The sequence below is a fragment of the Crassostrea angulata genome, chromosome 3 (genome assembly GCF_025612915.1).
Source record: "Crassostrea angulata isolate pt1a10 chromosome 3, ASM2561291v2, whole genome shotgun sequence".
Classification (NCBI taxonomy): Eukaryota; Metazoa; Mollusca; class Bivalvia; order Ostreida; family Ostreidae; genus Magallana; species Magallana angulata.
The window spans coordinates 51,898,091-51,925,340 of NC_069113.1; the positions used below are offsets into that span (position 1 = coordinate 51,898,091).

Sequence of the window (27,250 nt, forward strand, 5' to 3'; positions counted from 1 at the left end):
TTTTCATTTGTAAACGGTTTTGCACCGGCTTTAATTTTCACGGACATAGTTGTGTTAAAGGACATTAGAATTTGCTCAGACTTAAATGCGCCTACTGACAACGAGGGCGAAAGGGGCGAAAATAAAATGGGGACGAATATTTTCCTGTATGTCGTGATTAAAGACTCCAATGACGATATCTCAGCTAATATTTCAAAGTAAAATCAAACACTGTCACCAGCATACATTGATTCTTTGCTTGTAACAAGGAATTAGCATTGTAGACAGACCGAGATATGTCAAACGCATATAAAGGAGGAGAGAGCTAGTCTCAATTTGAATGATCAAAGCACAAAAAACTTGTATGACTTTATGAAATGGAGAAGTTTTAATTATCCTATCAAAATTCTACAGACGTTGGTGTCAGCGACAAACTTGAAGGGGACATATTTTAAAACTTTATTTACCAACAGATATACATATTTGGCAAAATTACATTTCTACACGTTTATACAAAAAAAAGAAGAAAACAGGCGATTCACAAACAATTTAGTGCTTTATTTTAAAAGTGGATCTGATATGTTGCAAAACAGTGCTGTTGAAAATCATGAAAATCGGATATGAATTTTATAAATTGTAGTAAAAGTCGTTTAGGCGTAGTTCTTTATTAGCGTTATGACAATTCTTGTTTCTTACATCTCGCTGCTACAAAGAGTGCAACATCCGGAATTGGTCAACCTTGACCGGGCACAACATAGACAATAGTATCCACGCTTCCTTATATTACTGTTGTAATAGTCAGATCTTTTATTAGTGGTAAGAAAATCACCTCCATCATCTTCATATTTACAAATCTCGCAGTATTCTCGTTTGTGCGTGAACAGACACTGAAGACAAGCTGAATTGTAAGGCCTGGCGAGGGGATACCCTGAGGGTTCGTCCAGATAGACGGCACAAGAGACCGGGAGTAAAGCCAACGCAATCAGAAGAATGTAGCTCGCCATCGTCGTCAGATATCTGTGAAGAAGAAGAAGACAAATCTCACATAATTCCATAATTCTGAGTGGTCTGTGTGTTATAATATTGATTGTATAGGTCTATGTTATACCCATAGGAAAATTATTTCAATTTGTCGTACAAAAGTTCAACACCAAATGTACTAGTATACATTAAATTGATAGCATTTTCTGATATACGTAGCTGATGTTTAAGTACGTAAAAAGGAGCACAACAATCTAGATGAGTCTGAAATACTGTTCATTGCGATGTATCCTACGATCTTTGTTTCTACATTGTACGCCGAATTAAAAATCATCGGAGACTACACTAGATAAAATGTACAAATGGTTATTTTGAGATTCAAATAGGTATTTAGTAAAAATAAAATGCAAATGAGGTAACAAAGAGATTATCGATATCCACAGAATTATTACTAAATAAGTATTATTAATAATGTCCCACTTTAACGAACTGTCTCGAGGGTCAGACGACAGAATTCGATTTAACCGCTCCAGGTAGACAAAAGTTCGACAATTAGTGACATTATATCTTAATCGAAATTAATAATTGATGTCAGGCATGTTTAAGTAGAGATAGATAATGAGGCTTTATTGGCATTTCCAAACTCGCCGGTTTTCTAAGTGATGAGACATTTCCATTTCCACGGAACAGAGGCTTCATACCAATTCCATTACAATGGCCGCGGTCAGTCGAGGACGCCAGAAGTAGCACAGTAGTCATTAGTCCAAACCAAAACGCTTCTTGACGATTGTGTTCTCATGTCAGCCCTTGTATTCAAGAGTACTGAATGGCTTCAATATGTGCTAATGTCTAGTTACATGAAAATCATATTATTCATTTCCCCCGCAATTTTACATCTTGGTTGTACAAAACTTATTTCTTGCAAAAATATTAAAACTGCATTTTATTTTTTATTTTTTATTTTTCTGGTAACGTTAATCCCATACTTGTAGTAATAACGGTCTCAGCTGTATAACTATAAAATGTGGATTCTAAAGCTTTGCCCATTGCACGAATTGCTACTTTATACCGCGAATTGGTATATTCAGCGACACCAAAATGCATGTGCATAGCAATAATTTCTAATATTTACATACAGTGTTTATTTCCCCTGATGTTATCATTGGAAGATAATCGTTAAATCATATTTATCGTGCCTCAAAAAAAGAGTTTTCCCGGCAACGTTTCTTGCATGCACAAAATGTTTAGCCGCAAAAGCACAGTGTGTTTTATGACTATTCCACCTATCATTCGATCATATCCATGACAAATATATATAACAGAATGACTTTAATACGACGATAAAAAATGTTTCATTTAAATAAACATCAAAATAAATAAATACGCGCGGTATTTAATTTGTGCGCACGACCTGGTGTGTTATTGGAGCGCCGAAATCCAAAAAATAAGCATTTAAGCATATGCATTTATCTTTATATACATCTTAAAAAAGTAAATACAATAAAAAGTCTTGTCTGTGAACATACATGTGTGGGTTTTTTTTTTTGTTCCATCCAAAGAAAATTAAAGTGCCCTTGACATAAACTGTTACTTTGCTCTTTTTTTGTATGCCATTTATCGTTAAAAGGCTTTAATCACTTTTAGAAAATCAAGCATGCAGGTTGGTCGGTCAAAAAATAATTTAGTATTTAAAGAATGTTTAAATATTTTTCAAAATGTAGCTTAAATTCAACCCAATAGAACACTAAATCTTTTATAATGTGTTTATTCTTTATGAATATTCATTCGCTTTTCAGAATAAATAGTCTTAATACCCAAATGAACTCTTTATGACAATGGAGCTGAATAGTAGATTAACACAGCAATTTCTGCTAACGAATCCCTATACAATGGCCACTTTTCACGACAAAAGTGATAGCGTCAAATACATTGGATTATATTAAGGCAGGGAACCGGAAAAGATTATAGATCGCAGCGAGCACGACTCAGTCAAGAATTCGTTAAATGGTGTGCAATTGCAATCGTGTTCTTTTGAATACTAGTATTAGTAAACGCACGCGATTGATTATGCAATAGTATCAATGCTTTTAAAGAAATACTACATGATGAAAAAAATTGTATTCCGAACAAAAACAAAATGTAAGTAATGTTATAATTTTCAAAAATCTTTAAAGAAAGAGCTTTTTCAAGTAATCATTTATACAATGCTGTTCTTTTAAGGATCTAAAATAATCTTTGCTTATTTATGAGATTAATTTCTACCTAAATATGACTTAACTACTTACCAGACAGCCTCCTTAATTCGAATCCTCTCAATTCCGACGATTCCTTGGTTTTATTGCAATGAAACATAGAGATTTCGTTATATTGTCATCGACCAATCAGAACGCTAGTTATCTTGGTCGGTAGCTGGGGATGATCCTATACTCTGTATCCCCACGGAGCGCGGGCGACCGATAACATAGCTACACTGACGCGAGGGGATAATGAGAAAGGTCACCAGGGACTGCCCCCTCCCGATTCCTGGAGAGATGGACATCAATACAAAAGAAATCAGACACCGGGCAGTGGGACTAAACAGACAGAAGTACTGAATGGTCCATTAACGCCCGATCTCTGAAACACATCATGCAACATTGTAACATGAAGGAGTCTGGAGTTCGACCAAATCAATGCGTTAAAAATATTCATTTTAAAAATTTTCAGAAACGAAATAAACAATCAAATGCCATGTAATATTTAAATTGTATTAAACAGTATTTTTAAGATGTTCGATACCAATTTTGTGAGAACGAAAATCAATAAAAAATAACTTTCTGACAAAATGAAAGAATCCTTAAGTGGTATAAAAAGATCACCGTTTCTATTCTGTAAATGAAAAACAGCGATTTTCCATCAAAATTATCTTGTCACATGCTAGAACAAGCCCGAGAGATCACATGACGACAAATATTTATAATTCGACTTAAGAATACATATCATGAGATTGTGTTTTAAGAAAGTTTGTTGAAGTTTTGTAACGCTGTCAGTCTCGAAAAAGTATTCTTTACCTGCATATTTGTTACTGGTTACAAGTCGTACGTTTTCCATTCATTTTGACTTACAGATTTATACATGTTCATAGATAAAAGAAAAGTACATTTGTTTACTCAACTCGGTCGGTTTCTTTAATTTTTTTTACTTCGATATGTTAACAAAGCAATTCTAATGGTATGGTAAAGAGGGACTTAAATGCATTAAATAATTGATAAAATACATGCTCCGGCATTTTTTAAAATCATATCGGCTGAACGTGTAGTCACTATACATGTAATTATCACAGAAAGTGTGCCTTATTTCGTAGATTGATAAACTGAGTCTCGCTTCACTTTGTAACGTGTAAGACTGTAGGGATTCTAGTATTTACAAAACAATCCTACTGGGACGGACTTAAAAAAAGAACTAGGTACACCCCCAAAAAAGAAAATGTATACGTAACTACATTGTATTATAAAGAAGATGCGGGAACAAGATAGCACAAATGCCCATTTGGTTTAGTCGTAAAATACAATTTCAAATTAAAAATTTTTCCAACTAAATATACTTATAAATGTTATAATACAAGTTTACAAAAGCACAATTCCTAACTGTATTCAGTTTTGAAAATTTTAATGAACGATAAGAAAAAAAGTTCTAAATTTTGGTGGTTTCGAACCCACAGCCTAAAAACCATAACTCTATAATTATACCCAATGTCCGGTGCTCTAACCATTGAGCCATTACAGTAAGAACAATTTTCATTGTTTAATGCTATATCCGACTTCATCCACAAATTTACGGACTTGAATTATTTTTTCTAAAACGTTCAAATGTTGCGATACAAAATGACATTTTTAAAGTATAGTGGGTCATCTCTCCATGTTTTTGTTGATTGAAATCGGTTTGATTTCCTTTAAACCTTATATAGACCATGACAAAAATTTGGAGCTCAGACCCACTCTATAAAACAAAAGGCATTGAAGTTCTAAAAATGACACTATTTGGAGGTTTTGACACGCATACGCCAGTTTAAATCATCATTATTCTAAATATTTAACATATTTAAGGGTTATAAATCGATGTTATGGTAAATATACATTGTTTTTAATAATTTAGAAAGAACTTATGAGATTTGTTGACATTTTAATTTTATAGTATCTTATCTATCCTCGTATGGGCAGTTTACACGCCTTATTCACCCATCTTCTTTATATTATTTAGTTTCGATGGAATTTTAAGCAGAAAGCAAAATCACAATATTAAGCAACGTTTGTAAATAACTCACAATTTTTTTATATTCTGCTTAAACATTTTCATCTTTAGCACTGTTTTTTATTAATATCGATAATAAATTTTACTTAATATGGGTATCATATTAAAGTTTGTAATCAGTTAACATCTTTATGGTTTTCAGTAACATCTTAATGATCAAAATCGCTTTCCTTATTCAACATAATCCATGAAAGAGAGTTCATTTTTACCCTCGGTGAAGGAGAGGAATATATAATGAATTGTCGTACGACTTTCAACTTAAAATCACCGGAAACCAGAAAACGGATGTAGACGTCGATGAAAGTAAGCATGAACCATTAACGTCAGATGAATGGCGGAGAATGGATCGTTATGTGACGTCATATCGACGAGGAAAGCAGAACAAATGCCAAATTAAAAACCGATGCTTTTTTTCGTGTCGAAAGATCCATGCACGCATGCCCATCTGTCCGAAGTAATGAGGTTTGGAAATAAAACCACATTATCTAGTTCTATCCATGGCGACTAGGGACCATTGCTAAATAACATTTTTGCTCTATATGTATAGATTTATAACAGTCAAGACACTAAGTGCACTGAATTACATAATGTCTATAATAGAATGTTTTTAAAATCCTCTGTGACGTATTTGGTCAACAATTATAGTGTTCTCTCAATTTCCGATTCCTCAAAGGACGACTTGGTTGCAGTTGGATCTCTAAGTGGACTTAGGCTAGCGGTTGTTGTTCCTTCTCAAAACGCAACAATGAGGCAGAAATAGACATTCAGCTAGGGTTTGCTGCATTTTTTATTAAGTTACAAGAATATTCTCTTCACATTAATTCTTTTGGTCTTAATCAACCGTTAACGTAAATCACATTTGCTGTATCTTTGGTTTTAACAATAACATGTACAGTAATACGTCGTTCAAAAGGTTGCTCCACAATTGCAAACTTGCTTTGAACAGAACAACAGTTCTACCGAATGAACTCTGTCATGACTGAAATGGATTACTTGATGATAGAAAGGAAAAAATATGTATGATGTAAAATAAAAAAGATCTAACAAATGAAATTAATACAATATTATTATATCATAATATTATTTTATTGATGATAAAAATACGTGTGGTGTCAATTCAAAAAACAAAATTTGAACAAGACATAAAAAAACACTAATTTGTTTTATGATGATTGTCATGATAAAAATGTTTCCTTAGACTGATGATTTATGCTTACTTCTTTGATTCATCACTGATTTGGATACGACCAGATTAATTAGTGAACTTCGTTCCCTGTTAATTTATAGCACTGGCATGGATGGTACAGTCACACATCATGTTGAGGTTATATAATTATGCATCAATTGATTTAGGGGTGGGACTTAATCTAAGTCAGAACTGGGGTACGTAATGCATTTCATGATATTTTGTAAACTAATGCGAAAAATGTTATTAAACAAAATAATCATATGACAAATTACATTCAGAAATGTAAAGTAAAAAAAGATGTATATAAGTTCTGAATATGATAACTAAATACACGTACATGTAAACAAGTTCTCTTTTTTTTTACAACATATATCCTTTTATAAGATCCAGTCTTTATATTACAATGTAATTAGTTTGATATTAATAATCTTGTCGTACATAAATGAGTACAGTTATAAGTAAATATCACAGAATTTATAGGACCCTGCTTTGAAGAGTTTGTCCCTTAGACCACTTCATGGTATTCGCACTCTTCCTCCTCTGTCATTGGTTTGATCTCTGGGACTTTCGGAGCGCCCTGGGGGCCAGCCGCTGGGCGGGCGATTTGCTCTTCTAGTTTCCTGATGAACGAGGACCTTTTCCCTATCCCTTTAAATTGAAATAACATTTATAGGTTGATCTAGCACGGATTTCTGTATACAATATAATATGGTTATTAAACAATATCATGACAATCATATTATTATCTGTAAAAATCGTTAGAATATTTCACCTTTTTTAATTCAATATTGAGAAATCTAGGATGTGCAGAATGAAAAGTTATTGCATGGTAAATGGTTTAAAAAAAAAAAAAAGCAACCCTCCACCAACTAATAGATGTGTATTTAACTGTCAATCTAAAATTTTAAACATAAAAAACACAAAGAACATTTAACACGAGCCGTCTCAGATGGCTAAGCTAACGTGCTTTTAAAATACGGTTATGCCCACCATCAACTTAAACTGATACAAAATATTTTAAAGGTTTTGAAGCTTGATATATCTTCAAGTTTCAACCGACAGGTTGTGCTTAACAAGTATTTTTTTTTTACTATATATATATATATATATATATATATATATATATATATATATATATATATATAGAACAAATATATGACGGGTGCAAATTAATCCTAACTACTAACAAATTGCTCGTAAAGGTCATTTGTCTATAAATATTAGATGCTTGAATAATTTTTGATATTTCTCTTTCAAATTATCTTAAAAGGACAAACAGTTTATAATAAAATACTTTTATTTTGTTGGAAAAAATCGGCCATTCAAAACAAGTGGAAAAGTAATGTTGTTATAACAGACAAAGAAACAAAGAACTTGTTAAGGAGTGCATTTTATTGTGATTTACAAATGTGCAAGCTCTCTACTAGAAAATAATGCACTATTAATTAATACATTTCTACACACTATCAACACTTCTAAGTACCTTTTGGGATATCATCATTGTTTTCGTACTCTATAATTACAACATGTGCAGTTTTAGTTTTTCCATTAACAAGATTATTGGTAACTTGTTAATACACGTATTATAAAAGGATAACTTTTTAGGGTTGTGCAAATACATATAGATAATATAAGAAAGTCAATGCATTTAGAGCACACTTGACCGTTATGAAATGCAAGGAATGTATTATAGCAACAATATTTAACATTTTGACTTCATTTTGTACATGTACTACCTAAACGGCCAGGATTGACAGCTGGTTCACTAAATGAACGATTTGCTGAAAGCAAAAGTTTGAAGAAAAACGGATTAATTAGCTACAAAAAAAATAATGAAGCACAATCTTCTTACCGACAGATATGGCATCATCATACATTTCTTCTTTTTCGTTTGAAGCAGCTGCAATTGTTTCATTTCATTTTTAAAGTATTTTTAGGATGGTGAGGGTATAGCTTAAACACTGTCTCATTAAGTTAAAACAATCGTCAATTTGTCTTTATGTACTACTTAAGCTTGTCTTTGTCATACGGTCAGAAAAATTAGTCAAAGAGAAATAAGATAAGGAAGAAAATAAATCTATTGACAAATTTATGCACGTGACAACAAGGTACAATAAAAGCATACAAGTGGTTTTTTTGGTAAAATAATCAGTTTTAGAAGTGAACTACATACATTAATTATCTTTAATACATATTTGTTGTCACGATATGAAAATTCGTGCATATCAGTTGAAATATCAGTCAAAATTAATATAATTCATAATAAATCAAAAATCTTATTGTACATTATATCAAAATAAGTTATTCAATTATAAATTCAACAATACTCAAATATATCAATCATATCCAATCATATCCAGTATTCAGTATCAACTATACTAACACCTACCCCTGGCTTGTGGTCTCCCCGTGGGTTTCGGTGCTGTAGAGGGCGGAATTTTCTTTTCAAACTTCTTGCGAATGTCCTGAACCGTCTGACTGTCCTCGTACTCTTTTGTTGCTCTACAACAGGTCAGAATTGTCCTTTTAAAATGTATTCGTTTACAGTTTTCCCCAAACATACAACAATGTTTGATCAAAGTAAGTAAAAGAATTGTTTTAAATATCTACTTTATCGTTTAAGAACAAGCATGGACGGTTTGTTTACACAACGATTAATTAAAATCAAAAGATACAAAGATGTAAGCCATAAATACAACATATATTTGACTTTTAATACTAAAGGGTCAACATAATATTTAATAAGAAAAACACAGATTAAGCTAATGATGAATGTTGTATGTTCTAGCATTTAACACATTCCATACTGAGGTCTGAACATTTACAATTGAGACATAAAGCTAAATATGAATTCTGCCCAACACTCACTGTTCCTCCTTGTTTGTGGCTCTCTCCACGTGACGGAGACCCAGCTGTTGAGGTGAAGGTGCGTGATTGGAGGGAGGGGAACTACCAAAGACAGACAGACAGAGGTTTCTAGTGTAACAATATGGACTATAGACGTAGGGGAGTGAAGAAGTGTGAGTGTTAATAAATGTAAATGTTAGGTCAAATACATGTTATACACATTCTTGACGGTATAATCTTCGTCTCAGAATTCTAATTATTTTAGTATTTGCGCAATTATTTGAAAATACAAATGTAATATAGTAATGGTATTGAATATTTTGAAATTGCATTCAAATATATATTGATCTAGAGAAGTCTAGTTTTTTCAGCAAACTATCTTGAAATATAAGATTACTGAACATTTATAAAGTATGGATACATTTCTTCACTTCTTAGAAAGAAGGTATTATGAGCTTTCAGCTGCGATAGTATGAAAAAAAGAGAGCTTAGCAGTACAGGTCACTGCCTAGATTTCAGCTACCTTTTTATTTCTATGCATAATAAAATTGACTGTAAGTAAATTATCTAGAATTTCATTATATTATAAAGATAATAAATTTATTTGATAAAAATAACCAATATGCAAGAATCAAGGGATATAAATGCACAACCTGCTACTGTTATTGTTTACAGTGCATCTATATCTGTTTACACAAGTTAGCAAGTGCAACTGCAGATAACCATGAACGCGTCAGGAAGAAGTAAGCACCATTACCTTGAAGACGTTTTCTGTTTGTCGAGATTTCTCCCAACTGGTTTCAGACCAAGTGCTGTAAGACTGGGAGCACTTGTATCTATGCTGCTTCGTGGTCCAGTGTCTGGTTCTGTGGGTGTGGGAGGAAGTGATGGTAATGACGGTAGTCCACCCCTCGGTTTAGACTTCAGGATGGAGGTGGGTGTTTTCTGGGTGGGGCTGGTGGCACCTGGGTTTGATAGGAGTGGGGGTGGAGGAGGTGCTGCAGGAACGACGGACTTAGGTGGGGGTATGTCTCTGTTTACTGAAACAGTAAGGGACAAGGATATCATTATTATCTACCTTGTCATGAATGCTCTATTTAAATCCTCAAATAAAGACCTACGAGCTGCAAACATAAGTTTTCAAGATAATATATTCATCAAATATTTTGATGAATTTTTATTTTATGTTACATAAGATAAAGAACCTTTGACTGAAAACAAAATGCTTTTATTTTCTTTGTGAGGGGAAGATAATTTCCAGTCCTTGGCTTAGACAAGACTAACCTGGCTGGTTTAAGTCGATGTCCCCTTGTAACTGGTTAGGCATCAAGTGTTTTATATTGGGAACTGACATGGATCTTTTATGTAAAGGCTCTTTTCCTTTCAGATCTTTGATATAAAAATACCATTAAGTAAATAAACTTACTACAGCTGATCATTCTGTAACATGATTAAACAATATAAATGATAAATCGTCATTTGTAACATTGTCAAATCATTGTTATTATATAGAATACAAGTGGTAAGTATGATGTCACGAGGCCAAACCTTTAAAACTGTCCTCATTGTAGTAACCATCAGATCCTGTAACGTGAGGTTCAGGGGGTGGGGGACTTTCGTCTGGAGGAGTTGGGGGTCGAGGTTTCTGGAGGAAGAATTTAGCTGCATTGCTCTCTGTACAGATAGCAGATAGAGTTAAACCTATGTGTTTTCTGAGTTGGACAGAATACTGATTACTACTCGCACATTTCGAGGTCTTACCTGGGGCGTTGTAGTAGACGGATTGTCGGTGGGGTGCCGGGGGGTCAAACTCCGGGGGTGAGGGAGACCCTGTAGAACAATTTCAGTATTCCTTAAAACATTAACACAGTAAAACAGTGCAGTTTTTTTGGAAGATCAAATTTGAATAGATCGAAATTGACGCTTTAGTTAAAACAACAATAAAAAAAAACTGTCCATAGTGACTTATTTCATGAATGAAATAAAAAGGAAATATTATTAATGATATAGAAAGACACAGAATGACAAAAAGTGCTTTATTTCAAGATACACAGGTATATACATCGACAGAGAAGTGATGAGTACCTTCAACCTACCTTAATCATGTTAGAAAAATTAGTAATGACACTATAAAAAGGCATAGCATGAGAAACGATTATTAATATATATAATATATATTTCTGTTACAATTAGCAAACTGTGCTTTGTGAGAACTCTATCATTTTTGTTTGGATAATACTTGATTCAACTTCCTTACAATGAAAATAGTCCGCGTAAATGTGTCATAATTACATACATTAAATGTATGTACATGAGTTCTTATATATAAGGAGAAACATCTTCAGGTGATATATAACTTGACTGAGCAATGGATATATGAAATAGGCACAATTGTAGGCACAATACAGAGCATGCAATGAACTCACGAGGTTTTACAGTGACTGTCGTTTTATTCAATTTATTTACAATCGAACTTCTGGTCGTGCCAAAATGGTGAACATCTGGTAAAAGGAAACCATGACAAAACTTTTTAATTTTAGATAAATGCTGAGAAACAGTTCCAGGGACTATAAAGAATTGCATAAAATTGTCATGCATGTTATAGCCTTTATGTTATAATATTCTTTTGTTTGTCATTTGATTTCATTTTAACTGTATGCTAACATAGTGTTATCAATAAACTGAATTGAAATTGAATTGAATAATTATTCCTTTAAGTTTAATAATATTTATATGATTATCTTTTGTAATAGATTGCAAATATACATATATGATTCAAACTCGTATTTATTAATTCAAGTTTACGGAATGATATGATCATCGAATTCCTATAGATTGTAAATTGAAGAGGAATTATTACAGTCATTCTTGGGATTTTTTCTTTTTCATTTTTAAAAATTACAGATTGTGTTCATTATGGCTTAACAAAATACTCCAGCTTGCAATTGCTAGTTTGAACAAAGATTTAAAACAATTTCTCTGCGTATCAAAATACAAAGAAATTCAAACAGAGATATGCATATTTAAAAAATGCATCCTTCGTCTGTTTATATAAATTAACATAAGAGTTAGGGGCTTTGTAAAAGACAGTGTAGAAATTTAAAAAAAACCCGTAACCCATGAATGTAAAACGTTAACGTTTCTAACGACGGTATCAAAATTTTTTACTACATCCTTTCTAGTATAAGCATGATTTTTGTGCCTTAAAGAGCAATTGGTGTATCGTGTACTTAAGTGAGACTGAAACTACTACTGTTTTTTTTTCTAAAATTGATTTTGGAAAGAAAAATAAGCCAATCTGGTTCATAACAAATTTATATAATGAATTAATCATCAGTTTCGGTGTGATGGGGCCTAACCCATTTAGTTTATTCAAATGTTTATATCACGATTGATTTCATATTCAAACAATAAAAATATTCATACATGTATCGTATATGTATGATATTTATCAGAAGAGAACAAATACGTTCAGTGAATGTTACCTAATGACAAAATTAAAACTAGAAACATGTCTAATGAATTCACGTTTGATTACTTCTTTTTATAAAAAGATTCAGTCCAATTAACAGCTGTGGATATAATTGATTCAATGCCATGATGGCAAAAATAAACACCGTTGTTTAACTCTGACTAACTCACTTCGCCTCTCATATTTGGCCTGCTCTTTTTTCAAAATCCCTGGGTTGAATGTTTTAGAAGGCCGTGGCACCGGTTCTTCATAATCTAATTAGAAAAGATATTAGTTGATTGTGTTAAAAGAAGCCAAGAGAAGTAAATTACATACATGCATATCTAGTAAAAAAGCAACGAATCAAAAACCGATATAGAAGCTTTTAACATTCCTTTAGTAATGCAAATATAAACATTGTAAGAAAAAAAAATGAAAACTGCCTCTTTTCCCCTCATTGGCTTTTTGTTGTTTCTTACCGGGTAACGGTTCTGGTAGTTCTCTGGTTTTGCTAGGAATTTCTGAAAAATGCAATAGACCAAAATACTAACAATGTGCAACAAAAACTTACAACGTGCAACAAAACACTTACAATGTGCAACCTAACACTTACAAGGTGCAACAAAACACTTACAATGTGCAACCTAACACTTACAAGGTGCAACAAAACACTTACAATGAGCAACATAACACTTACAATGTGCAACATAACACTTACAATGTGCAACAAAACACTCGTGTACTGCTGGTACGTACAGCATGGGCGTGCGTGCTCGTTTGTGTGTGTATCTGTTTTAATAGACCTTTAATTTTTGTGCAAAGTATTTAAGAAAAAGTCGCCATAGTAAAGAAGATGAGTGATAATTGTTTAAATAAATGCAAGTAAAGTAAGTAATTCATTTATTATATTAACATGTGTTTCAATTGAGGATATACACATTGAAATATAACATATTATTGTCACGCCCGGCCCATCGGCCCTATATGTCACTGTTTTAAATTTAAATACATACATGTATATAAAATTCATCGTTAAAGTTTAGTTTATATTATCCTAAAAGCTTTAAATATGAATTGAGCACACTGTCAGAGAAAGTTACATATTAGTGTTTTAAATAAATCGTTTTCATTTAAATTTACAGAGCCTTAAGTGGTTTCTAAAAGAGAGTTGCGTAAGTCGTTATATACTGAGTAATGAGCATTTTAAAAAAAGAAGTGTTCTTCAGTTTCAATTTTGTATAAGTCACAGATGATACAGATTCTATCGTCATTTCATTTTCATTTTTTTATTCTCATATTTTATTAACAACATAGAGAAAATACACAATTATACATACAATATTATACAAAAGCAAGAGTGTATACTGTACACATCAACCTGGAGAGTTGACTTTCTAGTTTATAATATTGATAAAACATCAGTTATTAATAACACCTAATTTTTTACATGAAAATAATTCAAAAAATTTGAAAGCATTTGGTCGTCTAAAATACAGAGCTTGTTCTAAATCTAAGAAATGTAGTAATAGTCTTCGTAGAAGCACCAGAGTTTATGTAATATTATTGGTATTCAAACTATAGGTCATTCCTTTACAACGGTAGATGCGTTACAATCACAGACCCATTTGTGTTGAAATTAATCAAAGTTTGCTTAACAACATTGAAAATCCATTTTTTTACATTATGCTTCAACCAGACATAGCTTTAAACCACATTAATGTAATATATTCAACCCATTTGAAATTAATATTGTTGTGATGTGTTACGCTATGTAAGGAAATATACCATATATATGGCAGTATAGATTCTTTAACTTTACCTCGGGATCTTTGATATGAGTGGGTTTTTTCCTTCTAATTGACCTTTTCAAATGTAACTTTGGTGACGTAAATTTCTTCTAAGTCAGTCAGGGTTTCATTAACACTAATTATATCACAATTTGAAAGATTTACTTTTTCTTTTCTAAGTCCTGCGTTTGATTTTGTCCATCCTCAGACGTTTAGATGAGCAATTCGTATCGAAAATTTATCGATAGGTCGGGCTTTATCCTAGAAGTATTCGTCGCGTTCGTGTCTTGTTTCTGTGTGCTCGTTGTTAGCTCGTGTTTGCCGCGATGTTTTTACGATTTGTCTGTTTGATGTTATGCGAAATTGACATCCGTTCGACAACTCGTTTAGCAGGGTTCTGGCATTTAATTCAAGGATTCTATCGGTATGTGATTTACTTCCTCTCAGAAAGACCGATTTGTATTGTTCTGTTTGTCTCAGTTTTCTTTTCTCTATTAATACGAGCTTGTTATCTTCTAGATTCGACATACTGATGTTTACCAGGCCGGGTTTACCTTTTCCTCTAGATTTTAAGCGGGTTGCTGCTACTACATTCACCGACTCATTTATCGAATTAATAAGCTCGCTTGCGATTGCTAGAATATCTTCGCTTGGTTCTTGAATAATGTTTGTAGCGATGATCGTGATTTCCGGGTCATTGACCTAGTGTGTATTGTCGTGTTCGTGAATGAATTCTTGTTGCGTTCGGTCTACGTTCTCAAGCTCATTCAAGGATTTACCATGGAATCGATGGTATGTTTCATTGTATCTGTCTGGGCCTGTTGTTTACCAATTTCCAATTGAAAGCCCGCCTTCATTGTTTGAACTTTTCATCGATACTGGATATTAATTCTTTTCTAATTTTATCTAATTTGCTGTGCAGAGTAGATTTAAGTTTTGTTTGACCTTTTTGAAGACATCAGATAGCCTCTGCAATGATAGTCAATCGATCTAGCATACCTTTTTACCCGTACACCGGTTATCATAAAAAAGATAGAATAATATTTCCAAAGCATCCAACTTTTAATATTCAAAAGGGAATGCTTAAAATACTACTTGCGTAATCAACGTCTGATTCTCTCTCATGTAAACTTAAAAAGTCTTATCTTAAATCTGAAATAAAAAGACAATTAGCAAATCAAATTCCCTTCTCCCCATTGTATTGATAAAACTCATTGTGGTTTACCTCTTTCAATCCGTTTCATGCGGTACGGATTTGAGTCGTCTTCGGACAATCCAAAATCATATAGGTCATTCGTCTTCATTGGAATCGTATTCTCAAAGCCAGCTATGAATCGGAAAGTGTTAATAACATCTGTGAGATTCTTCTGAGGCTCGTGCTGCAAGTAAGAGTGATTTGAAGTTTCAGAAGTACAATTTTTTTTTAAGTTTAGCTGTCGTTGTTGATTTCTATTGATTATGCACGTATAACTAGTTTTTCGTATGGAAACAAAGTTTTCGGATTTTTCGTGCAATGGACTGCGTACTTACGTCATTTTCAACTTTGATTTTGTATCCTCTGTCGACTCTTTCTACCTCAAAATGTTCAATCTTTACTACCCTAAAACAGACATTGCAATTATCAGCAAGCATTTTTTGAGAGATATTTAAGTAACAATTGTGAATGGTGTAATAGTGATACCAACTATTGCTAGTATCATCCTTATGGTTGTACCAAACTTTTGCGACAGTAATAAGTAGTGATAATAGTATTTTTCTTGCATTAGTATTACAAGAATTCGTAATGTTGAAAGATAAGTAGTGTTTGTGTAACAGTTTAGAATAGAGACCTCCAACAAATTAACATGTAGTAAAAGACTTACCCGTCTATTTTGCCAATTTTACTGATGACGTAACTTCCGCTGACTTTTTGGGAAGAGCTTTCCCTCATTAAGGTATTGCCTAAGCTGCCGCTATTTACTAGTATTCTCTCAGCTAAATCCCGACTACAGCTCGAAAAGAACCAACTGCAAGTAAACAAGGCATAACATCTCTCAGAGAAAATATTTGAGTTGCATATGGCAAAACCTTTTATATCCCCGATAATTTTCTAAGGAATTAGGAATCACTCTTGGAGTATTATGAGATAATCAAATACGGTCAGGGGTGATCAAAATCAATAAAGCCTGATGGGTTTTTTAATATATTACGCCCGACTGTATTTGATCACCTCATATTATTCAAAAAATGATTTCTTATTGCTTATAAATATTTAAACACATGTATAATTTTTCAATTATTGTACTAGTAAATATCAAAAAAGTCATTGATGAAATGTAATGGACAAAAATCGGTCCGTAGTGTTATCACAGACAAATAAACTGGAAAATGTAAATGATACAAAATAAAAGAGCAACAATTTACCCTCATAATAATGTCGGGCTGGGGTTGTGTGTAAAGTTTCTACTCTTTAATGAGAGACTTGTGTGTGCCTACATTTAACCTAATTGATAAAAGATCTGCAATTTGACGTTTTAATATATATACATTGCAAATATCTATTATATATAGGAAAACATAGGTCATTAAATAAGCCTTCTGTTGTTTGAGTCAGTGTTTGAATATGTATTAATCACCTTGGTATTTGGTCATCCATTCTTGGATTATTTGTAAACTTATGTCTCTGCAAAAAGATAAAAAGTAATGAGTCTAATACGAAGTGTTTAAATCAATCAATTATATTTTTGTCATTGGACAAAATTGTTCTTAGATCCGCACCATAGTCGGTCCGCCTCCGCCCCCGCTAATCGTGCCTCTGGACCCGGATGAGGAGGAGTTCTGAGTTCCGATTGACCTTGGGTGTTTAATGGTTGCTCCAAGCCCACTGTCCTCAGAGGGGGAGACGGACGCTCTCTTGCTGAGCTCCTGGTGCCTCGACTTCCCACCGATGGACAGCGATCCGCCGCCATGGGTCGATCCCGATGCTTCCTCTAGGAGGAAACTGTTGACAGAGGCTTTGATTTCTTCTATTTGAGTGTCTGTTAAGTCGAGATCATTTGGAACAGTGCCCTTGATTTTATGAAGACAAGTTTTAATAATTAATTGTTTTACAAAGCAGAGCTGCGCTGTAAATCTATTCATCCCTATGGAATGAGTATTAACGCGTAAACTTTAAATAAAACCATTAGTTTAAAACGATATCATTAATTAAGGTATGTTTTCCTGCCATTAATTTAAACCAGAGGGAGATTTATTTTCAATGTTCATTTATGGCCGTAAAAGGTTCAAGTCCCTTTGTGAATTGCAGCCCAGACACAAGGAGAGAACTATCTAGAAATATGGGAATACTCTTGAAACATTGAAATGAAGTTTTACAAAAACATACTGGCACCAATGTAACAAAATCTTTCCGTGTAACCAGCAGACAACGATAAAATCGCCCTAACGGCTTGGTTCGTTATCGTTTAGTTTAAGTGTTTAGTTTAACTGTAGCCCTTTTCACAAAAAATCTTAAGGTTTTGCGTAAGATTTCAACTTAAGAACATCTTACGAGAAATCTTAAGTGCTTTTCACGAACGCATTCGTAACAGGTTTCACTTAAGAATTTACTTACGAGTTATCCTTTCCCTAGCAACGACTTGAATTCACTTAATAATTCTTATAAAACAGGAGAAACAGTTAAATTAACCAACATTCTCATAAAAAAAGATGCAAAACTGAAATGAAATTATATAATTTCAGTTTTGCATCTTTTTTTATGAGAATGTTGGAAAATATGACGTCACAATCACAATGTGTGTTTAGTGTGACGTAGGAAAATCTTACGAGAAAAATTTGCCGTAAAAATTTTCAGAGAATTTATTTCAATATTTGTGTATTATTTTTCAACAATAACTGCTATACAATGCGAAATAACGGTATAATGCGCTATAAAACATTCAATTTAGCTGTTTTTCTTTAATATTTTACGTAATACGATTATTATTTACAGTTTTGAAATACTTACGAGAGGGTATGTGCTATCGTAAAGTTACGACAAATTTTACACGTAAGAATCTCATAAGATGTTTTGTGAAAATGAATAAAAACTTAAGTTTTCACTTACGATAAATATCAATCGTAAGATTTTTTGTGAAAAGGGCTACTGATCTGTTTTATCGCACAACGAGTCAACTCGACATACCTTAGATAAACACAAGATATATCCTCTCCATATTTCTCTTTCCACCTTCTTTTTCGTCTTGAAGTAAATAAAAAAAAAACGTTTATTTAATGTCATAGAATTTTCAAATTTTAAGTAATGTGCTCTATTTCTTTGACTAATTTCGTGTTATATGCTGTATATGTTAATCTAACAAGAAAACTTTTTTCAAAGGATGTTTTTAATGTAGATCTATATCAATGGCAGTGCTCAAATATGGCCTATTCTAATTAAATATAGACAGATTTGTAAGAGCATGAGGACTCTATGAGAACAGCATTGAGATATTTCATCATACTTATATAGGCCATATTGAGATCAACATTGTCATACAAAAGCGTGTTTGGTCTACAAATTAGAACTTTCCGACTTGACAACCATGAAATATGTGACTTAAAATTATTTTCACTTCCTGGTTCTGTGCACAATGAAACCATTTCAATAGAAGTCAGTCAACCACTAACCCTTTATCAATTGTAAATCGAGTCGACCCTTCCTGCATGAACATATTATAATCAAATAAGTAAACGTCTTCAGAGAAAAAAGAAACCAAACCTGTATAATACTTCAAATTTTGACAATAAAGCTGATAAAAATAAATAAACCAAAAGCGTTTGTAAGACATGCCTATGTACAATTAACTCATATTTACCAAATTACTTCTTGTGTTCATAAAGGATACATGTACCAGTAATCATTAAACTTCTTAAGCACTATGATTTTTTCTACTCAAGGTTTAAAGCAATATGAGCTGAAATTTTCTTGCTGAATTATTTTTTACGAAAATGTTATTTTGTACTAAAATGACAAAAAATATCATGGCTTTTTAATTTCTGTTAGCCATATTTTTGTTGAAAAGGCCGGTTAGAAGCCTTAATTTGAGCAAAATTGAATTTTTGTCGTCCTGTACAAAAATAGATCTGCTATATATTTTTTAGAGAAGAAATCTTTCCTCTGACAAAAATTAATGATTTTTTCAAATCGTATTTATCATAAAAGTTAAAGTTACACGTACACTTATCATACTAGCAGGTTTTTGCAGCAAAATAAAATTCTAAAAAAACAGCTCATATTGCTTTCAAATGCAAGAGGAAGTAAGAGAAAACTTTTTAGCAAAATAAGATATAAAGTGCCATATAAGTTTCAAAGATGAAATGTAATTCACAGCACGATGTAAATATACCGTGCACAACTTATAATATTTCAATGGATAAATATTTTTTTTTCTTATGAAAGAGGACAAACAAAGGTTGGGACTGAACATGAAACCAAACTGTGTCTTTGAAATGCTGGTACCTGTATTGTGACCTCAATAAGAACAATTGGTCTCCTTTACCTTATATAGATGGTTCTTATTTTATATAGACATCACGAAGATACTTCATGCAAGCAACTTAAATACACCTCCTCTGTTTCAGCATTCCAAACGTAACATTAAAAAGACAACATCAAATGCATACAATAGCATGTGCCTTCTTACTTTCAATGAAAATAAGACATTGGTTTTATATATACCAGGAAGTTTTTTGAAATACTGGAAATCTCCGCTTTTATTACATTTTGAGGTTTTTAATAATGTTAACCACGCCATTTTTAAATCCATTGTGTTTTGTCATTGAAAACTGAAAGCTTTTACAGACGTCTGCATCGTAAGGACATAGGTGAGAGGTTCTTTAAAGGAAAAGGTGAAATAACAATAAAACTAATTTTATTATGAAATCAAATCAAGCAGAATTTGGCACATCACAACAACATCAAGGGATGTTATGCTTCGATAAAGAACAAAGACGAGAAACACCTATCTATACCTACATGTATATATACATGTATATTTATTCAACCTTGAACTCTTTTATGCCGATGACTAATATATACTTAGTTAAGCTTGAAAATCACAGCTTATCAAATTTCTTTACCTTGAATCTGTTGACTCGCCTGGTTTTGTCCAGACCTTCGGTCATTAGCTCCAGCTTGTAGCCATCTCTCGTGTCGCTGGCTGTACACTCGGTTTTGTTGTCAATGTTCAGACTGCCGACCACCTGTCAGGAAAAAGTTACAACGTCTGAATGTCGTATCATAATAAGGTTTTATTTTGACAACAAAAGATATTGTGTAAACAATTTAAACAAGTGTATTGTTTTTATACTTTCTCCCATCAAATACTTGTATCCAAATTACTCTTCATTTCATTTGTTGTTGCATCGATTCTATTTTAGTTAAAAAAAATCCCTTTTCGAGCTAAAGAATTTGTTTTTCCGGGAAAAAGACCGAAACATAGTAAAGGATAAAACAAAATGAAATTCAGATATAAATAATAAGATATAAGATATAAAAATAAGATATACAATTTTGGTATTTCTGTGGAAGAATTACATGCTTGTCTTTTTATATAACACTTTTTTTTAAAAAAAATCATGTCAATATCATTTTTCTGTTGCTACTGCATGCAAACACTGTAATGTAGAGGACTTGAAAGCAATCGGGCCTTATCAAGAGGTGCCTTGGTGTCAGGTGATAAACCTTTACGTTATATCTGCAAAGATATTGGTTTTTGACCTGCTCTTCCAAAAAGAAGAAAAGGAATAATCTACATCCCCTATCAAAGACGTGGTCGAGATAAAAATAAAGTTGCTTTCAGCGGCGGTACATACCGTGTCGTCATTTCTGTGGTCTCTCTCTTTAAATATGTGAATAGTTCGACCTTTTAAAACACACCAAAGTGTTTGGTAGCCTCGACCCTGTTAAAAACAAAAAAAATAACCCTGAATGATTTCATTTAACTCTGATACTGATAACGTATGAGTGGGGCACGCCTGTACCCTTGGAGGCTTATGAGAATATGTATTTCATCCTTCTTAGCACACTTTTAATTCACTATATGATACATGTATTATAAAACACGATAACAAAGGTTTCTCTACAGACAGTGTAGTAGGTGAACAAATGATGACACATCATTGATTAACGGATCAAGTATTTGAAATTGTGACAATTTAGAATATCAATCTTACGCTGTAATGAATGGCCGGATTATGATGCATCATGATCTGAAGTCGCTCAATTTTCCCTTTACTCTTTATACCTTATTAACTTTTTAAAACCATTTTAACAAGACCTTGGACTTTCAGTAGGACGTAACTATCTGTTTCATGTGTCACAAGAAATTAAAATGACGCTGGTTGCGTATTCTTAGCTCAAAAGCCAGACAAATCTTGTATGGCTGAGTGGCCAGCAATGAAATAGACAGGCCTACGTGATATTGCTGTTTGACACAACTACCCAAAATCCACGCTCTTGTTAAAATGGTTCTAAAACATAGTAGAACTTTCCATTTAATAGAAATTGACTTACAAAATGCATACTGAACAGTTAAAAACCTACAGAAAGCCAAACTCTGCAGCCTATGGAAGGAATTTAATCGACAAAACGCAATTCAAATAACAAACATTTACCTAATATGATCAACATCTTTAAAACAACTTATCTATTAAAAAAAATAAATAAAAGATTCATTTATTTAACAGTCCACAATACACAATGAAATAAATCATTATAAAATCAATAACAAATAGTTTCCATACATGTTTTCAAGACGAAGGTTTTTCTGAAGATTTGAAGATTTCAATGGCTAACATTTGGTTTTGTGTGGTTTCTTTTTTTCCTTTTTTTGGGGGGTGGGGGGGGGGGGGGGTGGGGTGGGGTACAAAACATAAAAATGTTTTAACTTGTAATTTTTTGTAACGATTCCATAAGCTTTTGTTAACATTAAAAACAAATCGAATAATTTAGACTAATCTTGTTAAATTGCAATTGTTTGGAAAGGATAATAAAAACATTGCTTCCAAATTTGAGACACTACTAGAGAATTGTCTGAAAATTTATTTTAAAAAAATGATATTCAAAAGTTTCTAATTTCATGTCACACATTTTTGTTTGAAAAATAACTTTCAGAGTAAAAAGATGATGATCAATATATGTGTACAGGATAATATACAGTGCCCTCTATTTCTTTTTCCGTACAATCAATCCTATCATTGTACGTGTATTTAGTACAGAGAATTAGATAGTTAGACGCAACAAAAATAAAATAAATGGACAAGAGACGATTACCATGGTTTCTTATATCATGAAATCATAAACAAGAGACATAAAATGGCCCCGATAGCCTCTAACCACTTTTTGATAGGCGGCTTGCCTTTCATAGACGATCATATACTAGAGTTCATTTTTAACAACTTATAATGCAACAATGAGGTAGGAAAAACAATTGCCGTGTATGCTTTCTTGTGCCCCAAGGATTCATCAATGGTTATAAAAAGGAAAATGATAATTTGTCGTATCATTGCTTGTGCAGCCTGACTTACTGAACGCATCATAACCTTTTCTGCCGCCCTACTTATTGATACGACGCATATTAAGTCCTGCCGCCCGACTTATTGATACGACGCATATTAAATCCTGCCGCCTGACTTATTGATACGACGCATATATTAAATCCTGCAGCTCGACTTATTCAAACGAAGCATATTAAATCCTGCCGCCCGACTTATTGATACGACGTATATTAAATCCTACCGCCCGACTTATTGAAAGAACGCATTATAACTTGCGTTCCGAATCATTAATACGACGCATCATAACCTTTTTTGTCGCTTGAATTAATAATATAATGCACATTAAAACCTGTCACCCGACTTATCAATACAACGCATCATCAGGCACGTAACATCAGGGCCTGGGCAGCCCCCCCCCCCAATTTTTTCTTGCATTGAACATGTGGAGGGGGGTATTATTAACATTAAAATAGAAGTTTTAGGTACCTGCGACATCGCCCCCCCCCCCCCTCCTTCAGAATGTTGAACAATGGCGAATAGATTGGGATTTTTCGGATTAGTCTGCAACCCCCCTTCCCCCTCCCCAAACACAATTTCAAAAACGATACTACGTGCCTTGTCATACGACTCTTCAACTCTAGTGTACAAAGGGATGCATGGTAAAGACAACACACTTTCTCTCAATAAAATCAAAGTCGAGGAATAAAAATATAACACTACTTTTACTAAACTGCTTTAAAATTTCGCCCCATGTAATTTAATAATAGCTATGCAAACAGCTGACGGATCGAGCAGATTTCATTACAATACACAAAAAGAAAAAGGAAGTCCTGGCAGCTTTCCAGAAAAGATTCATTCTTCTGGAATTGGAAAACCATATCTACATGAATCTATTCAACTTAATTTAATCTTCTTACCACAATTATCTAAGAAATTCTAGACTGTCTTTGGTATTTTCATACAATGAACGCATTAAAGTCAATAACGCTGTGTATTCTATTTCTTACATACACGAATACACAGAAAATGTACCGTACTTTTTTCTTTAAACATTGCCGTCATTAAACTGATCTGAAAAAAGAAATTATATCTCAAAGCTTCTTTTATCGCAAAGTTGAAATCAAAATTAATACTTGCAGATCTATGCAAAATGGCTTGAATGTTAACCTTATATTTTTTTTGATATTTCAACAAAAATTACATAAATGTAAATACAATCTAATTAAAACGCTAAATAAGAGATCTTGTACACATCGCGGTTTTTTTTAGATTGATGCAATGTATATACGACATGTAAATATACTCTGATAGTTGTTTTTTTTAATGTCACAAACTGTGTTTTTCAATTCGTGTTTTTATCAAAACTCAGTACATGTATTTGGAATCTAATAATATCGATACGCTCATAACTGTGTAAGAAAGCTATTGTGAGCAATTTATACATGTACATGTAGATATATCTATAGCCACACTACACTTAATATATAAGTGGGGTGAAGGGCAAGGAATTGCGTGACTATTTTACAACATAACGACACACTTAAAATGGAGGCATAAAAAAGAGGACTGCAACTTTTATGACGGCAAATCTGTACCCTGACTTTATTACAAACCCCATATCGGCCCAGTTGTCCATATTTTCCTCTTATCGCAATCAATAAAAAGAGGGATTCTTTTTTTTTTTTAAACACAAAGCTTTGTTATCTTTTCTGATGATTGATTTTGACGTAAGAATGGATTCGATACCGATTAAAAAAAAGGTTCTTGGCAGCCAATCAAAGCTCACACATACCCTGGCACATTACTTCTTCCTGGTCTGAATGGAAATTCCATGTTCTGTGTACATACATTGTATACCTATTTATTGATTTTTGAATATTTATTTCACCAAAAATTTCTTTTAATATATACTTTATTTTCTTTGTACCATTATTTAAGTCATTATATATTTTTGGCCAGTTTAATACACTTCTTATTCGGTGAATTCTGTAATAACGTTGCCTAATTAGACTGTAAGTAGCTATATGTTATATAGGTGATTTTATAAACTCGTAGGTCGTAGAGGGAAAAAGTTGCATAACTTTGGATATTGAACCTTTTGCATGAATAAGACATATTACATGTTTGAAAGTTAAAAAAAAAATACTGCAAACATATAATAACTTAAATATGGAGATTAAGCGTTAAGATTACGAATTATCGACATTCGTCTTCAGATTTCTCTCTTTTTTTCTCTCTCTCTCACACACACTCATACACACATTTACGTAACACTGACTTGATCATTAATATATAAAATCTAATCCCCAGACAAAAATATTCAACACAACAACTGAGCAGTCGATGTCTATCTAGTGAAGTGGACGGGATCAAGCGGTCGGGGTATTTAATTCTGGTCGGATAAACACGGAGATTATGTAGGAGCGGGCCAGCGAGTGAAGTCCATTATACCCAACAAAAGATTGACCCATTCAGGATTAGGACATACGAAGCTTGTGAACGAATTTCCCCCACTTTTCTCGATCTGGTGAGAAAAGAACCCGCCCTAGTAGTGAAGTACGGAGACAGGCGAAAATTGAGCGTGTGTCTGTCCCACCTATCAATTAGAAATCAGGTGTAGCAACCCGCCTGCACCGGGTCAACATTCGGGGCGTATATAGGGTTTTCTTTTATTCATTTTGCTACACTACATATGACATGTTCTCAAATATGATCTACGGCTATCAAATATATATTTCTTTTTTAAATTAAAAAAGGGAATGTCCTCTTCCTTTAAAAGGGTAAAAATTAATTTTCAATATTTTACAAAGATGGGGCATTAAGGACACAGGAGCATGTCACGTAGTCGGAATACTAAATTTATTTATCATCTTCACATGAAATTATAACAACTATGCGTAAAATACATGGTCGCGCAGATTTATAATCCTTTGAATTATTTGAACACATAATAATGTACATCTACGAGTCATTGCACTTCAACAATCAAGGAAAAAAAATCCTCATTAGCATACAGGTCACGCATAAAGTAATAATGTGTATACAACAATTTACATACATTTTACGTACCAGATTGAACAAAGTGTTAAAAAGGGTTGACAAGCGCATGTTTTTAGATAACATGTGTTGAGTTAAATTTATATAAGTTCTTTACATTGGTTGTGTGCTATACAGCTCATAAGATAATTAAACCTGCACTGTGTACATATCTGTGTCATAAAATCTGTTATCTTTTAACAATCACTTTCTATCTCTCGTGGGGTCAGATTCCGAATATTCAAATCCAGCTAAGAAAAATTGTACAAAATAAAAATAAAATAAATACCTGTTTTCCCTTATGTTCTAGCGATCCCTCAAAGAATCGCCAGCCCGCAGTCTCCGTGGACATTTTTCTTCCAGTGATCTACATCAGATTTAATCAAAATCCAAAACTTCAGTTAATATCTAAAAAGAAGTCCGTCACCTGTGCGAATGTTTACAAAGTGTCCCAGTAAAACCCCCTGCTGGTTTAAATTTAGAAACAGGAAGTTTAACCACTGCGATACACACATACAGGTATTCTGTTTATTGTGGGCTTATATTTGACAGCTTCTGGCTATTTTGAAGTCCATCATTAATATATTATCATTTTGACTTATTTGGAAAACAGGCTAAATAAAAAAATTATTCATCGGTCGCTTTTTTTTTTCTAAATTTATGAACCCAAATCATGATTATGTGAACAGGACAACAGACATGTAGGTTCTGTATCTCTTCTCAATTAAACCATTAAACTTTTCAAAACAACTACAGTCAAACTTCGTTATCTCCCACTAGATGGGACTGTTTAAAAACGTCGAGATATTCGAGTATTCGAGATATTGACGGTAAAATACTTTAAAATAAGTGGTTGGGACTTACTAATCACTTTGACATATCCATTTTATTCGAGATATCAGTGTAACATCGTTTAATAAAAGCTTCCTTAACATAAACCTTCAATTTACTGTGAATACTTTTATCTTAAAAAGCTTATAATAAAACTTTATTATTATAATTCTATTTTCTTCTGTACTGTAAAATGTATCTTTAAAATCTTTAAAACTCCCACCAGAAGTCACTTATAAATACATGTATGTAACTTTTTTTTTTAAAAAGGTCAGAAAGGACTGTACATGTACGTTTGCTTTTTTAAACCTAAATGAAATCCGATGCACCCAAATGATACCCCAA

The 27,250-nt window shown here is 32.9% G+C and overlaps 1 protein-coding gene across 8 annotated transcripts; it reads right to left on the reverse strand.

Moving 5' to 3' along the window:
- Positions 1-516: 516 nt before the first annotated feature.
- LOC128176461 (muscle M-line assembly protein unc-89-like) lies at positions 517-26,537 on the reverse strand. Of its 8 annotated transcripts, none has more exons than XM_052842832.1 (23): positions 26,364-26,536; positions 21,356-21,442; positions 20,621-20,743; positions 18,687-18,743; positions 17,282-17,572; positions 17,140-17,186; positions 16,387-16,530; positions 16,055-16,124; positions 15,750-15,903; positions 13,217-13,258; positions 12,929-13,012; positions 11,713-11,787; positions 11,048-11,116; positions 10,835-10,960; positions 10,571-10,675; positions 10,044-10,326; positions 9,308-9,388; positions 8,829-8,941; positions 8,176-8,220; positions 7,923-7,952; positions 5,460-7,087; positions 3,246-3,576; positions 517-996 (listed from the first exon to the last, which is right to left on the reverse strand). In XM_052842832.1, exons 1-21 carry the CDS (start codon positions 26,424-26,426, stop codon positions 6,945-6,947), a joined length of 2,232 nt encoding a protein of 743 aa, XP_052698792.1. In that variant the 5' UTR covers positions 26,427-26,536; the 3' UTR covers positions 517-996; positions 3,246-3,576; positions 5,460-6,944. The 8 variants fall into 8 exon arrangements, with proteins under 8 accessions (XP_052698792.1, XP_052698791.1, XP_052698797.1 ...); XM_052842831.1 differs by lacking the exon at positions 8,176-8,220 and adding an exon at positions 8,292-8,339 and having other exon boundaries at positions 26,364-26,535; XM_052842837.1 differs by lacking the exon at positions 9,308-9,388 and having other exon boundaries at positions 26,364-26,537.
- Positions 26,538-27,250: the final 713 nt, after the last annotated feature.